Source organism: Bactrocera neohumeralis, chromosome 3 (genome assembly GCF_024586455.1).
Source record: "Bactrocera neohumeralis isolate Rockhampton chromosome 3, APGP_CSIRO_Bneo_wtdbg2-racon-allhic-juicebox.fasta_v2, whole genome shotgun sequence".
Lineage (NCBI taxonomy): Eukaryota > Metazoa > Arthropoda > Insecta > Diptera > Tephritidae > Bactrocera > Bactrocera neohumeralis.
The window spans coordinates 14603896-14620532 of NC_065920.1; the positions used below are offsets into that span (position 1 = coordinate 14603896).

General features: G+C 35.0%; 2 protein-coding genes across 2 annotated transcripts in view; one reads left to right on the plus strand and one right to left on the minus strand.

Moving 5' to 3' along the window:
* LOC126752965 (muscle-specific protein 300 kDa) overlaps positions 1-8689 on the minus strand; it is a 204152-nt gene extending 195463 nt beyond the window's left edge. The window contains 2 exon segments of the mRNA XM_050464018.1: positions 3969-5069; positions 8472-8689. Coding sequence (XP_050319975.1) covers positions 3969-4830 — 862 coding nt within the window. The 5' untranslated portion in view covers positions 4831-5069; positions 8472-8689.
* Positions 8690-10585: 1896 nt separating this feature from the next.
* LOC126754159 (uncharacterized) lies at positions 10586-15689 on the plus strand. The gene is given in 4 exon segments (XM_050466112.1): positions 10586-12730; positions 12792-13515; positions 13601-13883; positions 13885-15689. Coding segments are annotated over 4 exon segments (3249 nt in total). The 5' UTR covers positions 10586-11161; the 3' UTR covers positions 14558-15689.
* Positions 15690-16637: the final 948 nt, after the last annotated feature.

The window sequence follows — 16637 nt, forward strand, 5'->3', positions numbered from 1 at the left end:
AATTTTCAATCCATTACTTAACATTAGAAAATTTTTAATTTTTTAACTCCATTATGTTTTGAATGTATTTTTTGCAACCCTGTTTAGAAATAGGTTTTCACGATCTAATTAAAGAAAAGATAAGCCCTAGATTTTGAAATATAACACATGTTGGATTCATAAAAAATCAAAAAAAAAAAATCCCAAAATCTAAACTAAAAATTGGATATTTTTTTAATCCGAAAACCTAATTTAAAATTGGAAATTTCTTTTTAAATCAAAATTTTCAAAACCAAAATTAAAAATTAAAAAAAAAATGTATTTTTTTATTTTGGAATAGCATATAAAATAAATTAAAAAGTGAATCGATTAGTCCTAGAATTTAAAATTTCATTCCTTTTAGTTTCAAAAAAATTCAATCAAGAAATTAAAAAAAAATCCAAAATTTGAAATTCATTAAATCCGAAAGTTGGATTAAAAATTGAAAATTTAGTTTTTAATCACAAAACCATAATTAATTATTGGAAAAAATATTTTTTTATTTAAAAATTAGAGTAACAATTTTTTTTTAATTTTTCCATAATAGGAATAGAATTGGAGATTTCGTAACTAATTCCAAAATCAAATTTTAAAATTAAAAAAATATATATATTTATTGTATATTAAAATTGAAATATTAATTAAAACTAAAAAGTTTTTTTTTTTGTTCTGAGCAAATTTCTAACACTGTAATGTAACATACATACATATACATATATATTTTTTATACCATCCAGAACTATAGATTTCAACAAATATAAAGCTTATTGACATACAAAAAAAAACAAAATCTGAAGTTTACACTCGAGAATTTTTGATATTTTAATTCGAAATAATATATATATATATATACATATTTTTAACTATTAATATTTTAAATCAAAACAGTGTATTTGTTACATAAGAATGTAAGTTAACCTTCAAATTTCTTGAGAGAAAAAAAATTTTAAGAGATGAAAATGAAAAACCCAAAAACTTGAGTATTTGAATATTTGAAATTTTCACATAAATTTTGAGATTATGTCCAAACGGTATCAATAAAGAGTTGTAGATCTTTCTATTTTCTACAACTTTCTCATATGAATTTTGTTCTATAGGGCTCATAGTTTTGCCGAAAATTGAGTTAAACGATTTTAACCATCAAAAATTCACACAGAACATATCGCTCGTTAATTATTTTCTAATATGAAAAAAAAATTTAACTCCGTAATAAAATATTCAAAATCAACTGCATATTGGTTTTAGAAAAACTTAATTTTTTTTATTTTCAAAATTAATTTTCCTCATTTTTTTATAAAAAATAATTTCTTTTGGCATTATTTTGTACTTGTAAAAATAAAATTTTTAATGAATTTCAATGCAAAAATAATTTAAAAACAATTAAAATATATTTAAAAAAATTTTAATTCTAAACTAATTATATTTAGAAAATTATATAATTTACAATGATTCCAGACTTTTTTTGCATAGTAAATTAATTTTAACACTCGCATATGCAATTAATTTTCAAAAATAATAATTTAATTTAGAAGAAAAATTGCAATGAATTATTTTTTGAAAAAATTGCGACATACAACCAAGTAATTCTTAATTTTTTTTTAATACTTTCACATGTAGTTGTTAAGTGCTTAAAACATAATCGTAATGACTTACGAATGCCACCGCCAAATGGCGCTTTTTAACATTTTTGGCAACGAGCCGAAAACTTTCGATACATTCTTACAGAACCACACCGATACATACATACATACACACATACATAAATACATATAAATTTACAATATTATAATGTGCGCGTGTGTGTACATTCATTCAGACGACAAATACAACCGACAACCTGGTGAATGATTGAAGTGTGGTCGGCGAGCGGGTGTTTCGTTCGTCTGGGTCAAGTGCGAACACTTCACTGTAATGCGGCGTTTTTCGAATTGGCTAAATTCTCAGCTAAGTGAAATTAGTCGAAAGTAAAAGATATAAATGTACGCGCTTTTATTTACTTTTCCGTCGACTATTCTCCTATACCCGCTTAAAATGTGCAATGTAACGCATTAATTGTGCGCGAAAAATGGCGTCGTTTAATTTTAAATAGCACTAATTTTAACTAAGTAAATAAGTGAATAATTGCTAATGAATCATTTGAACTGAATCGATTGTAAGAACTCGCAATCAGCCATGAAATGTTTAGAAAATTTGCCAAAATTGTTCTAAATTGAGCAATGTGTGCAAATATTAGACAATATTCTATGGTTTTGAAAAACATTTTTAAAATGCAATATGAAGCATGAAGCAAATCACCCAGCGTTTATCTTATAGAATATTTAAAATAAAATAAAAAACTTTTTAAAATTTGTTTTTCAATTCAATGCAATAACCAGATTCACTCAGGACAACTTCCTTAAGCACCCCTACTGACACCGACATCGGATAATAACCTCGCCCACTTCCCATGTAGTTGTTTCAGAGGAACAGAGACATTAAATTTTACACCCAAGATGTAGTACCAGAGAGCTTTATAGGAGCCTGGTTGAAAATAATAAAATGGTCGTGGCACCACATTTTGGTGAAACCCCTAGATCTCAAAATCTACTCGACCGATTTCAGCCAAATTTGGCAGGTAATATTACCCTGACATTCTTACATTTCAGTTTGAAAATGGACGAAATCGAATTACAATCACACCACTTCCCAAAGAACACAGTTTTAAATTCCATCTGATTCTCTCATTTCCCAGTATATACTAAATCAAGTGACAAACAATGTATTCGGATAAAATTTATACGAAAAGTGCTTTTAAGGTGTGCAGCCAAATTATCAAAGTCGGATAAAAACTATTCAAACTTCCATATACCGAATATGTGGACCGGAGTGCAGTATGAACTTATTATCGAAAATATCGATCAATCTGTCAGATATACTATCGAAATTCGAAAAAAAAATTCTCGGCTTTGATCCTTGAAAGTTCGGACAAATTTTCGGTTACATGCGATCTTAGCACTTTCTTTCTTATCTCCTTTCTACTTCACACTATCCTTCAAGAAGTTCTGTTGTCAAAGACACCACTTTTCCGAGAGACTTACGGAAAGAACTTCGTAATGGCCGTGTTTTGAATATTTTTCTAGAGAATAGAATTCAGCTTTGCATCGCGACCTAATGTCTATTGGGCCTCTCCTCTACCACATATATTCAGAAAGCCCAGCACTCTTATGAAGGTTAGGAACTTGCTGAACGCTATTGAGGTAATGTCATCCTAATAACATATTGTATATGAATCTAGGAGCCTTGAACCTACGTCTAAAGATTGCTGCGCAATCTAGCATCAGGTGCTCAGGAGTTTCCGGTTCCATGTCGCAAAATCGGCAGATTGCACAATAAGCCATGCCCGTGTTGAACAGGTCTTTCTTGTTCCTACAGAGCTCAGTATAGATTGCGACAACTGGATGAAATTTGTCTACCCACTCTCGCCTCCGTGCGGAGACAGCTGCTTTATGGTGTGGGACCCCACCGCAATATAAGGTTCAGTTCCCATCGTAATAGAAAACGCAGCAGAGCAGCCTCCTATCTCATACCCCGGCACGCAGATAAAGGTATTTCCCTTTAAAAAGTTCACAAAATCTTTGTAAAATATGTGACTTTGAAATAATAAAAAGTTTGAATAAAATATTTTGTGCTCGAAGAAAGCCATGTAAGCTCTTAAAAAGGCAATGCCACAATCACTATAGATGGATATACATAAGTATATCAAGATAGAGAACTTTGTATATCTTTCATGCTATAGAAATGCGACTGTGAAGGGTATTATAGCTACGAAGTGAACGTTCGTTTGCTTTAATATAATACTAAATAGTTAACAAAAATATACCTGAAATATAATGTCATAAACGAAAACTTATTGAAACAATTATTTAAATTTTTTCTTTCAAGACTTGACAGACTCTGTACACAAGACTTACCTTGCAACTGCAGAATGGTCAGCTGATATTCGGCCAACTTCTCATCGACATAATCTTGGGATTGATTCGCTATGATTTCCGCTGTCGACGGGCCGAACTCCTCTTCATCATCATAAACTACATACGATTTAGGATGCGGAGGCTCCAGTGGCACACCGACATAGTCGTATTGATTCGGTGTTGGCTGTTGTCGCGGATATTGCTGCTGCTGTTGTTGCTGCTGCTGCTGTTGATAGTGATGTTGCTGCTGTTGCTGTAGATGTTGTTGTGGTGTTTCGTACGTTTGCGATAACGGTGTTTGACGATTACTATACATAAATTCCGAATTTGGTGTTTGGCAAACAATCGGCGATGGTGTCGGTGACAATTGGAAGGAACTCGTCGGCCCAACGCCATACGAATTCTGATGCTGTAATGGCACATGCGCCATGGGACGGAACGGTTTCGGGCCGGTTGGCGATTGCGCCACTTTAGGCGGCAGTTGTGGCGATTGTACAGCCGATTGTTGATTGGGATAGAAAGTCGGCTGGAAAGTGGGTGGCTGGTATGGTGCCGGCGAATGATTGCCCGCTACGTGTTGCGGCCATTGCGGACGCGGATGCGGTATGCTATTCGTGCCGCGTGTACCACGGCCCGGTGCCGGCGACATGGCGTGCGCAAACGGCGTGGGACTCATCGGTGCCGGCGATTGCATGGAAGGATAACGCGGACCCGAAATGATTGGTGGCGGGCTGGGCGCAACCGGTGTCCATGGCGACGGCGGACGGTACATGAACGACGATGGTGACGGTGAGGCGGGATTATGCGCACGTGGATTCCAACCACGCGGCCCTCCAAAGGGCGGTGGCGGTTGACCAGACATATTACCGCGCGAGCACGACTAAATTGAGTTTATTTGCACTTAAGGTCCGTATGATATACTTTTATATTAATATTATTTTTTTTTGCAGCTTAATTAGTTCCTTTGTTGGCGAATTTTTATAGGTTTTTTTCTTTACTTTTTATCAGTTAATTTATTACGCTTTCAGTCAATTTAATGTTTAATTGTGTGGTCCAATTTTTAAAAACTATTTAAGGAACACTTGACGGTATCATAATACACTAAAAAAAGTTAAGTCAAAAATTATCAAAAAAAATGTGCTGTGACAAAATTTCTCATTTAATTGACATATTTACCTTCAAAAAGTGCGCGAAATTCGTAACACATTATTGAGAGCGCCAAAAAAAAAAGAAAATCTTGAGATGACAGCAGCTGCTAGTCACAAAAAATACATAATTTTCTAATAACTACACTACCAATGTCTATAAAGTCAACTCTTGTCCTAGAAAGTGGTAAAAACTTGTCACATTTTCGCAAAAAACAAAAACAATTCGCTAACCCACTAGCCTAATTGAGTCTAATGATGCTCACAGTAAGTGGCGCACAACAACAATGCAACACAATCTTCCTGGCGATCGCACTATTTTTCACTCAAACCACGTAAATACAAGTAGTTTGTGCCCACCAATGATTAAAAATGGCGCTGACGACATTTTGAAAGCGAAAGCATTTACTCTGTGTGAAAACACATTTATCAGCGCTTTATGAGTGGTGGCTGGCATGAGGTGATCGGCGCACATATTGGCGCATGTTTTCGTGGTCCAAATACACGGAAACATCATGATATACAAGCAAAATTACTTTTGTTTGCTGGCAGCAATGACAGTTTTTAGACATTTTCCGGGTTAATTTATTATATAGCAACGCTTAAGCACATCATTATTCATAAAAGAAAACTTTAGTTTATTGTTAGGGATTAAGTAGTCGCTTTTAGCACAAACAAAAGTATTACTGTTGTTGTGTTGTTTACAGACCTTGGCAGATGGCGTGCGTAATCTTAGAATATATGCGGTGTTACATTCTGACTGGATTTCGACTAAATGATCTTGAAACGGATACGGAGATTGTAATTTTAAAATGGCTTATGATAAAAATTAATTGCGCTGTGAAATATTTTCGTTGGAATATTTTGTTTTTTTTAGATATAGTACATTCATACTATACTATAAATAATAAATTTTGCTTTGCCATTGTAGAAGCAGTTCTACATACATATTTAACGCTTATAAGAAGGATATTGTAAAATTTGTAAAATTGTAGAAAGTCTAACATGAAACCAATATCCAGCTAAATATGTATGTAGGCATCTGAGCTGAGTCAATTTAGCTAAGTCGTTTGTCCCTCATTTTACAAGATATCGTTCAGAAATTTTGCACACTTCCTTTTTTCACCAAGAAGCTGCTTATTTGTCGGAACCATTGATATCGGATCACTAGAGCATACATATAGCTGTCATACGAACTGAACAATCGTATTCAAGTTCGTGTATGAAAAACTTTTTTATTTGACTAGATATCTTCACAAAATTTGTCATGTCTTATTGTCCAAAGCAATGGTATAATCTCTGAAGAAATTCTTTAGAACGAACCGTTATAACATATAGCTTCCATACAAACTGAACAATCAAAATCCCGTCATTGTATGGGAAACTTTTTCATTTGATGAGATATCTTGACAAGGTTTCATATGGATTATCGTCCAAGATAAGGGTACAATCTCCGTAGAAATTGTTCAGATCAGAACACTGTAGCATATAACTACCATACAAACGGACTGATCAGAATCAAGTTCTGATATGAAATCTTCCATTTCTCTACATAAAAATCGTAACTTAATGTAGTAAATATGTATGTGTTCATATACATTTGTACGAGTATATATACCCACAATCCTTATGATGAACATGTGTTTGTGCTACAATTCATGTTCAAATCGAATTTCTGGACTTTGTGCTATTTAAAGCATCAAACAGACGCATGTTTCCTGTGGAGAAAACTTTAATTTTTGTTTATACGAGCATTTATACACTATAAAGTGATATACAGTATGGTGAATTTATGCAAAAAGCCAATATTTGAGGAGCTATGTAAAAAACGGTAGAGTTGATTATCAAAAGCCCAAACACAAACTTTGTACACTGCGAAAAAAATGTGTAGACAAACTGCGGAACATTGAGTACTAAGGCTGAATAAAATAGAAAATAAAATAAAAAATTCAATAATATACTCAATACTGGCCTCAAATATATCCTTTATACAACTTTGAGTGTCATTTAGAACTGATTTAGAGATTTACTTTGAAACGGCTATGAAGCAAACGTAATGCTTTAATATTTAGAGCCTAAGAATCCCACAATTTGGAGATAGAAATCCCAAGATTTTTTTATATTATGTAAATATTTTCTTATAATAACAAAAAACAGTGTTCCGTTATCTAGTAAGTCAAAGATAACCGTTAAACATATTAGCAATATTACTAACCATTTTATAGGTTATCTTCCTACTTCAGCTTAATAATGAAAGCTTATTTTGCCGGAACCCAAACTTTAAAAACTGCTAAATAAATTTATAACAGCAACTGGTGTAGAACCACGAAAGTGGTTATATAGTCTACTAAAGTCTAGACTATATAATTTTATTATTATTACTGAATTCGTAATTCATAAAGTTTAAGATGTTTTCTATAAAAATAAAGTGACATATTTACTATTACATATTTATTCTCAAAACTTTTTAAATTATTATATTACTGACAGTTACAACGCTTTCTTCCTGAACGACAAAAATTATTTACAGTGTAGTCACTTATACTTGGGCCCTGCAAGGTTGTGCGGCGCTATGGGCTAGCCAACCGCATGCAGCCACACACACACACGCATACATACACAGCTGCAGCGATGGCCATAATCACACACATAGTCGGCCATCACCAACAGTAGCATCCAAATCATCAGCAAAATCAACAGCAACAACAATAGCAAGAAGAGTTCCCATTCTCACTGCCACAGCACACTTTGTGGCCAATTCGTTAAATGAAATGAAGTAAAAGAAAAATTAGGAAAATTATTTCGTATTTCAAAAATAGAAATGAACTCAGTTCGTTAAACTTGTTCAACCGAATTTCTGCTGCGTGTTCTACTGTCGCTGCCTGCTAGTGCTGGCGCTAGTGCTCGCGTTGTTGCTGTTGCTATTGCTGTAGGCGATATTACTGCAACTGATGGAACACTTTTACTGACAGTGACCACACTCAACTACACATTTCCACCGACCAATTTCTGATTTTCACTTTGGTTTCGAATAGTTTCACTACTACACATGCACACACATATTTGCGTACGTGTGTATGTCTTTTATGATTTTTATGTACTCAAATGTAATAATTACAAATAGTGCCACTCAATTTGGTCTTTCGTTTTTTTTAACACATTTTTACACTGTTCGATAAATATGTGTGAGCTTAATTTTAATAAAAAAATATGGGTTTAACGTTAAGCAAAAAATAAGTATGTGTGTATTTTTGCTTGTTATGTAACTTTGCTGAATATTTCCGGTAAGCAGAGAGGCGAAGGATTTCGCGATTTTCTGATCGATTGTGAAATGTGACTAGTTTAGCGCGTTACTAACCATAAACTCTGGACACGTTAGGATCCAAAAAACACAAATTAGTCGTACACTTAACGGTACACAAATGTAAAAGTTGCGGTTTTCCCCCGATTGAATTGTCAAAAAGTAAAACTATTTAATTCAAAGTGCCGCGACACATATACTGTATGTATGTATATGTGTGTATAAATTAAATAAATAAAACTTATTTTAGATGAGAAACGGAAAATCTTCTGAGGAAGAAACCGAGAACAACACTCGACGAGTACGAAACACCAACTGAAAGAATTTTCAACTCGCAATAACGATGGCTGCCAAGAGTTCCCATTGCGGATAATATGTACCGTTAATACGCATAGTACTGTAAGTGTATGGATGTGAATGATGCTGATGCTGATTCGAAGGCGATATGTGTTTTTGCTCTGGTTTCTAGCATTGTGTTGGTGAATCGCGCATGCCTATTTACCTAGGATATGCTCACCGAAATACGCGCGTATAGATATTATGAAGACGACGAGACGACAACTAGTGTCGCGTGCGATCGTGTCATAGACCAATAGTCAGGAAAATGTACATATGCGTTTGCCGGCAAAGAGAAGAGCGCAATAAATTCATTCAGTTTGAAAGCTGTGCGCCCCATGGAAAAGCATCACCCAATTATTGTGTGTATGTAAGTTTGGATGATTAGACCAAGCGTCCGTGGGGCATAGCATTATCTGACCGGCTTATTCTTTGCATTACTTCGCTGAAGTGATACGATCATTCCTAATGGCAATATTTATCGCGATTTTCTCGTTATGTATTTTAATTATTCCTTTTCTTCTATAACAACAGATGTGATCGCCACAGTATTTACACTTCTAACCTTTCAATGTATGTATATAATAATATGCAGCTGTTAACGCAAAGGTTATTATTTTTTTTTGTTTGTTTTTAAGTTTACTTGCCGCAAAGGTGATGATTAAAATGCATAAATAAATAAAAGATTCATTGACTTTTTCCTTTAAATGCTGATGTATACAGAAAGAGAAGTGAACGCGGTTTACGGATTCTTTACTTTTTAGAAATATGTACTGTTTAAAAAATATTTAAAACCAAGCAAATGTAAATTTTTTAGAGCTAAATAACGCAATGATTCAAGAAACGGTGCATGTCCTTGTATCTTGACAAAATTTGGTAGGGATTATTGACCAAGGCAACGGATATACATACATATATTTATGTATATATATATATATGTATGAGTAAATATACGTAATTTATAATATATATGTACATTAATATTATGAAGTGACCAAAAATATCTTTTTAGATATTTTAATCTATGAGAACTGCACCTGTGAAAGATATTATAGCTACGGTGCAGGCGGAGTTAGCGTTCTTCTTCGTTTTAGCTCTATAAAACTAAGCCACCTGCTAGCGTTAAGTTTAAGCAAAGTTCTGTCGTATTAAAAGTGAATCAATTTTTACTTGGTATTGCTTGGGAGAGGACTGCTCGATTTACTGCCCTATAATGTATAGTTTACTAAAAAGTAGCTATTAGTAATAACGATATCTGACCTTATCTATTCCAATTTTTTCTCCTATAACAAAAACAAGATAAATCGAGGTTTGTAATAATTATATAATGTAAATGTTACAATAATAGTCACTTACCTTCAATATATTGCAAACATTTGCCCTCGGTCGTCTGAAAGGCTGGTTATGTTCGTGGTCATTAGTTCCATTCCATAATTTGCATGCAGTCAAAGACGTTGCTCACCGGAAACACTAAATCACAAATAAAGCTTTTATAGAATACCCTGCATTTACCATTTATGCGTTTCTATTATGCAACAACGCTCGTAACATTATGATTAACTTAAATGTTGATTCACTAAACAATTACTTATTTGTAAAAGAATTTTATATTTTCGAATAAAAATGCCACTTTTCCGCTTTTTTAGTTCCTTCGAGGCGGCAAATTACATGACTAAAGTTGGTTGCACTTATTCTTCTTCTTGAATTAGCTAAATCATTTTCGAGTTTTACTACGTACTGTACTGATTGGAAAGAATAGTGAAAAGAAAAATGTAAAGAATGTCAACAAAGTGAATGTCAAACGTAAAATGAAATGCCAAAAAACAATCGGCGAGTTTTGCTAGTGCTTTATCAGAATTTTCAGCATTTTTCAGCGCAATTTTTATTTTGCATTACAATTTTCTAAATCAAATTGGAACATAAACAAACTTTTTCTAGCAGTGCGGGTGTGAAGTGCAAGGCTATGTATAATTTTCAAATATTGTCTGCAGAATATTTTTTGTGTTGAATTATTGAGCGCGTGTCAAATAAAAGCAATTAACAGCCGCAAGCAATCGACGGTCTTTTGGTGACATTATTTTCGGTGAATAAAGTTTTTGTAGCTAATTATATGGCTGCTGTAGAAATCTATGCCATCGTTACCTTTTATAAATAATTACTTATAAAACAAGTTAGAAGTGTTACAAACTGTTTATAAACGCTTTTCGACCATTGATCGCCGGTTGTTAGCGCCATCGATTTTGCAACAGCCTCTCTAAGCCAATAACAACAAAACATATGAAGAAAACAATAAATATATACATATAAATAGTTTGTAGCGAATATGGGACATTAAATTGCCGAGTGTCATTATCACTTTATTTGCATCTGCTTAGTGTTTTACCAAACCATTCTATCAATTGTGTTTATTGATGTTTTCTGTAGTCAGCGGCAGCTTAAGTGGTGGTAGCGGTGTTGGTGAAGAGAAGCGTCTTGACGCAATGAACGCTGTTTGTGTTTATGTTTCTACAGCGCAACTAGTGTTGCAATTTGATACCACTGATAGTAACGGTCTTGGTGAGCAACGCATGCTTGACCTTAGCCGACTGTTTGGGCAACTAAGACAACTGCTTTCTTGTGCTGTTTGTGCCCGCCTTCTAAATGATCCGTACGAGCCTTTGAATAATGCGCGTTGCCAACACAATGTGTGTCGATTATGTGTTCGTGGACGAAAAGCACTGCGCCCCTTATGCATCAATTGCAAGGATCTGCAGGATTTTAAAACATATACTGAAAATAAAACTATGCGTTGCCTTCTGCTTTGTTATAAAAGCCTGTGTGAGCATTTATTGTCTTCGAATTTTTACACGCATCTCAGCCGTCAAAAGGCTCACCAAGCGCTGACTTGTAGTGGAGAGAATGTTTTCGGTGTTGCGCCAATGCCACACATGACTACTTGTGGGGATATTATTCAGGAGGGTGCCCGATATGATGATATATTAAACGCTTTTAATGCTGATTTACCACAAATGGGGCCTACAATTAAGTTACAAAATACGCTTCTAACAATACCAGCGGCGGTGACAAGTGTACCGAATCAGTCAACACCAAGTGTTAGTGCTGTAACGCCGTTGGCACCTTTATTAGTGCCTCAAAAAAGGGTTCAAACTCATACCGCTCCTCGGCTATCAACTTCTCCAATAACACCCGCGGCGACATCCAGCAACTCCATAACCTTGTTACCTACACACACTGCTATCATCAAACGGGAACAAACAAACAACCAAGGAAACTCTTCTACACCAAGCAATGCCCACATTCTAATGACATCGAAAGTTAATGTAACAAACCAACAACAGCAGCAGCAACAGGCACACGGTCAATCACATATGTTATATGTTAGGAATATAAAAACAAGCGCCAGTGAATCTAATAATATACAAACACCACATTTATGCGCTACCCAATCAATTGTGGGAACCAGCCATAGTAGCATTGCTTCACTGTCGGCGCCTCCCACGATTACATACGTTGGTCCAAACACACCCGGTATTGTTGTACCGATTGTATCTTCATCCGCCACCACCACTGCACCTTTGACGATAGCGTCAGCTAAGCTACAATCGCTTAAACGTCAACTTGCCCAAGCGCAAGCACGCGGCGGTGCACCAATCAGCATAGCTTCAGCGGTAAAAGCAGCCGGCATTACAAACTCGGATACGAACGCGTCTGTTACTTTTAAAGTATCTGCGGCAGGTATAACCACGACCTCTTCTCTAATCTCTTCGGCAAGCACAGGTGCAGTAGCGTCTCCCACATCGGTTACCAGCTCAACTGCAACTACAACCACTGCCACTATTACATCACAACAAATACGTAATCCACCTTCCATAAAAACGGTTTCCAATGGTTCAGCCATGTACTCTGTTTTATATACCGGCGTCGGGAATAAGATTACTATTAAAAGAAAAACAGACGGTGATGAGGAAAATGGGCAGAGAGTAAGTTTTAATTTTAAATTGTAAGTAAAACACGGTTTTATCAAAATTCATTTGTTTACAGAAGACTGTTGCAACAGCAAACTCGCCTGTATCAACAAGTACATCAGCACCAGCGGCAATTAGCAACTCAGTGGTTACAACACAGCAACAATCTCAAGCGAACAAATTAAACGCGAAGCGAAGAGGTTGCCGATGTGGCAATGCTACCCCAACGCCTGGTAAACTGACATGTTGCGGTCAACGTTGTCCCTGCTATGTGGATTCTAAGTCATGCATTGGTTGCAAATGTCGTGGCTGCCGAAATCCTCATCGACCGGATGGTGGTAAAGTGCGTCCTGTAATACCAGAACTGGCATGTTATGAAATTCAAGTGGCAGATGAAACCCCAAGGTTGAGCCCAAGTGAGTTGCAAGTAGGCACGACGTTGACCACACGTCCGCGCAACACTTCGACGGCAACAACAACATCACCGCAACAACACCCAACTCATCAACAGGCCATAACAATTGTGTCTGAGCAGCAAAGCACTTCATCAAGCGCATTATCGTCACCATCACCATCCATAGCAACGGTAACCTCACAACTGCATTTGACGCCGAATTCCTCATCACCGTCTTCCAAAGGAGCAACGCTAATACCATTCATTAGTTTGCATCCCATTTCGTCGCAGCAGCAACAACAACAACAAACGCAAACGGTCACCACCATCAGTGGTAACCAACACCAAACCAATATGTTGCCTATGGAATCTGTTCTCATACAAAATGCTGAGGGTAAATACCAAGGTGAGCCTAACCCAGCAGCTTGGAAAATTCAATTTGAAAATTGATTTTTATGTCATTTCTTCTTCCTCTTTTCTTCAAATATTAGTTGTAAATGTCGTAACTACGGGACAAGCACACCACCAACACAGCAATTCCAACATCCAGCGAATTCATAGTATACCTCAACTGCAGGTAACTTCATCCGCCAACGGCAATAGTAACCATAGTAACACTTTATTGAGCAACTTGACAACAGTAAATATTCTAACCAACACAAGTACCAGCAATACAACAACATCGCCGTCTACGGCAACGACTAAAAGCTCACACCAAAGTGTGCTACTGCAACAACAGCCACACTTACAGCAGCACCGCGTACAACAACAGCAAACAACAGAAGCATCATCAGCAACAAATACACGGACAACGGCTTGTTTCGTCGCATTTAATCACCACATCCGCCAATAATATGCCAGCATCTGTGACAAGTGGCAAATGTGTAGCAGCCACTTCGTTGCCGCTGCAACTACAACATCATCATCATCAACAGCAACAACAGCAGCCACAAATGCACAATAACACACATACACAAAATCAACAAGTAAAACAAAATATTGTTACAATGCGCCCAGCAACGATCAGCAACAACAATATGCACCATACACAAACACTAACCCCAATATTATCATCCTCTGCTACAACAATAACGCTGTCACCAATTATTGTCTCCTCCTCACCTAACACCTTCAAAGCGGAAATGTTTTCTGATTCCATGGAATCAGAATATTTGAACTTCACCACAGGCGCTGTCACGTCAACGACCATGGTGAATAGTGGTAGTAATAACACAAATATGTTATCCACAATTTATAGCCACAGTGGTCTGTCAAATGCGACAACAAGCACCCGCATAACGTCTGTGCCGTCACTGAGTAGTGGCAGTACGGGTAGCGGCAGTGGCAGCGGTAGTCGCATGAGTCTGGGCATGAATATGAATATCACCGGTGCGGGATCACACATAACACCCGCTTTAGTAGAAGTAATAGAAGCGAGTGATATGTAGTTTGACAATAATAACAAAGTAGGCAACTAACTTGGTGAGCGCCCTGATTATAACATAAAGAGTTATAATCTAAAGCAAACTATTAATGAGTAAAACAGGTAACTTCAAGTGTATGAGAGCTTAAATGGCTTAATCTTGTCTAAACGGACCAAAAAGTAAATAATACTGGAAACTTATATACTTGAAAATATTAAAAGCTCAGGCAAATCAAAAACTGGAAGCTATAAAATTTTCATAAAATGTTTTTTTTTTTAATGATGAATGAAAGAAATTTTATTTTGCCAACGTATTTCGAAATATTTTTATAGGGATTTCATGCGCCGTTTTGTCTCAAAAGCGGCTTCTTTAGTGCAATTAGTTATTATGCGTAAATAAATCAAAATCAACTCTTTAATTAGATTGGTGAACGCCACTTTATCAATACGGCTAAAATGTATATTTAGTACAAAACATTTTTTTAATTAGCTTCCCCATTTCCAGTGAAATGTAAAAGTGTCTTTCAACTCGCATGAGTATAAAAAAGGAATTATTTATAAAGATAATTGGAAATTTTAATGCGCAGTGAATTGGTTTGGTGGGACTCGATCAAGTATGTGCAACTAGGCCAAAGCTGTAAGCGAAAAATTATAATTATAACATGCAGTTGTTGTTGTATATATTTATTTATTATTCTTATTTTAATCTTACACTAATATTTCATATTTGAAGTCTGAATCTAGGCAAATTTTTTAATTTGTACTTGTATTGTTAGTAATAGTTCATCAAAAGTTGGGAATCGGGTCAACAAATAGCTTAATTTTTTTTGCCAACAAAAATACTCTTTAATATATTTATGCAGTTTAGGTTTCACACATGCAAAATTAGTTTAAAAACTTTTACAGAAATTGCCAAATCTCAGTTTAAAGCACTGCTAGAATTAGTTTTTCATTTTTCATTTTTAATTTATATATTTTTATTTTTCAAAAACATTATACTTGTTATAATGTGAGAGCTCCTAAATCGTTTTGGGCTGCTTCCAACACCAGCTACGTGTCTGTATTTCTGCCTAATTTTAGGCATTGCTTTATGCTTGCAAACAAAACATAAGCAAATAAGCTAGTTGCAATATATTTTATATAAGATGATGATAATGTTGTTGTATTATATACATACATATATCTATATATACATATACATATATAGGTATATATAAAGTTTTATATTGAATTAGTTCTAAATGGTTTCGAACAAATTGTAAAATAATTTGAATTTTTTGATTATAAATTTGCATAGTTGTAAGTGTAGCGGTAAAAAAAATTATAGGAATCGTAATTAATGTTAAAATAATTTGAATGTTTTAAGGAAACTTCATTGTTTTAATTGTGGAGCATTTTTAATACATTTGTAGTTGGCAGCGGTAATTTTAAATTTGAAAGAAACTCGAAGCATTTTTGAAATGTTAAAATTAAGTTAAAGGTGTATTTAACCAAATCTATCACAGCATTAAACACAAAGCACATACACACACACACATGTATACACATTAAAAAAGATATTTATATATGTAGGAATAAATGCATACAATATACATATTAATTAGTATGTAATAGTATGTTTGTATGTTAAAATTGATTGTATACTTTTAAATTGAAGTAATTAAGTTTTAAAATGAATCTAAATCGAATTGGGTAATAAATGTAATAAATTATTAAACAAAAACGAATTTATATTATTCAAACGCTGTTAACGGTCAGGTGTCACAGACATGAAAAAATTATAATAAAAAAATATTTTTTGTCAGTTGTTGTTGTAGAACTCTGACAGTCTTTGACCGGATAAAAAATCTAGATCCGTTCCGGTTACGTAGACCCGACTGTCTTGGTAATGGAATTTTTTGCCAATAAATTACACCGCTCAACAAGAAAGAATTTTTGATTTTTGTGCTCATGCTCCAATGCTGATTTTAGACATCGAAAAATACTGGAAATTTTATATTTAGCTCTTACAAGTTTGTTTTCGCCTGACACGAATGGCCCATTTGCCCATATGAATATAAAAGGAATATGAAAAAAGTTTTCTACAAAAGCAAACTTTAATAAAA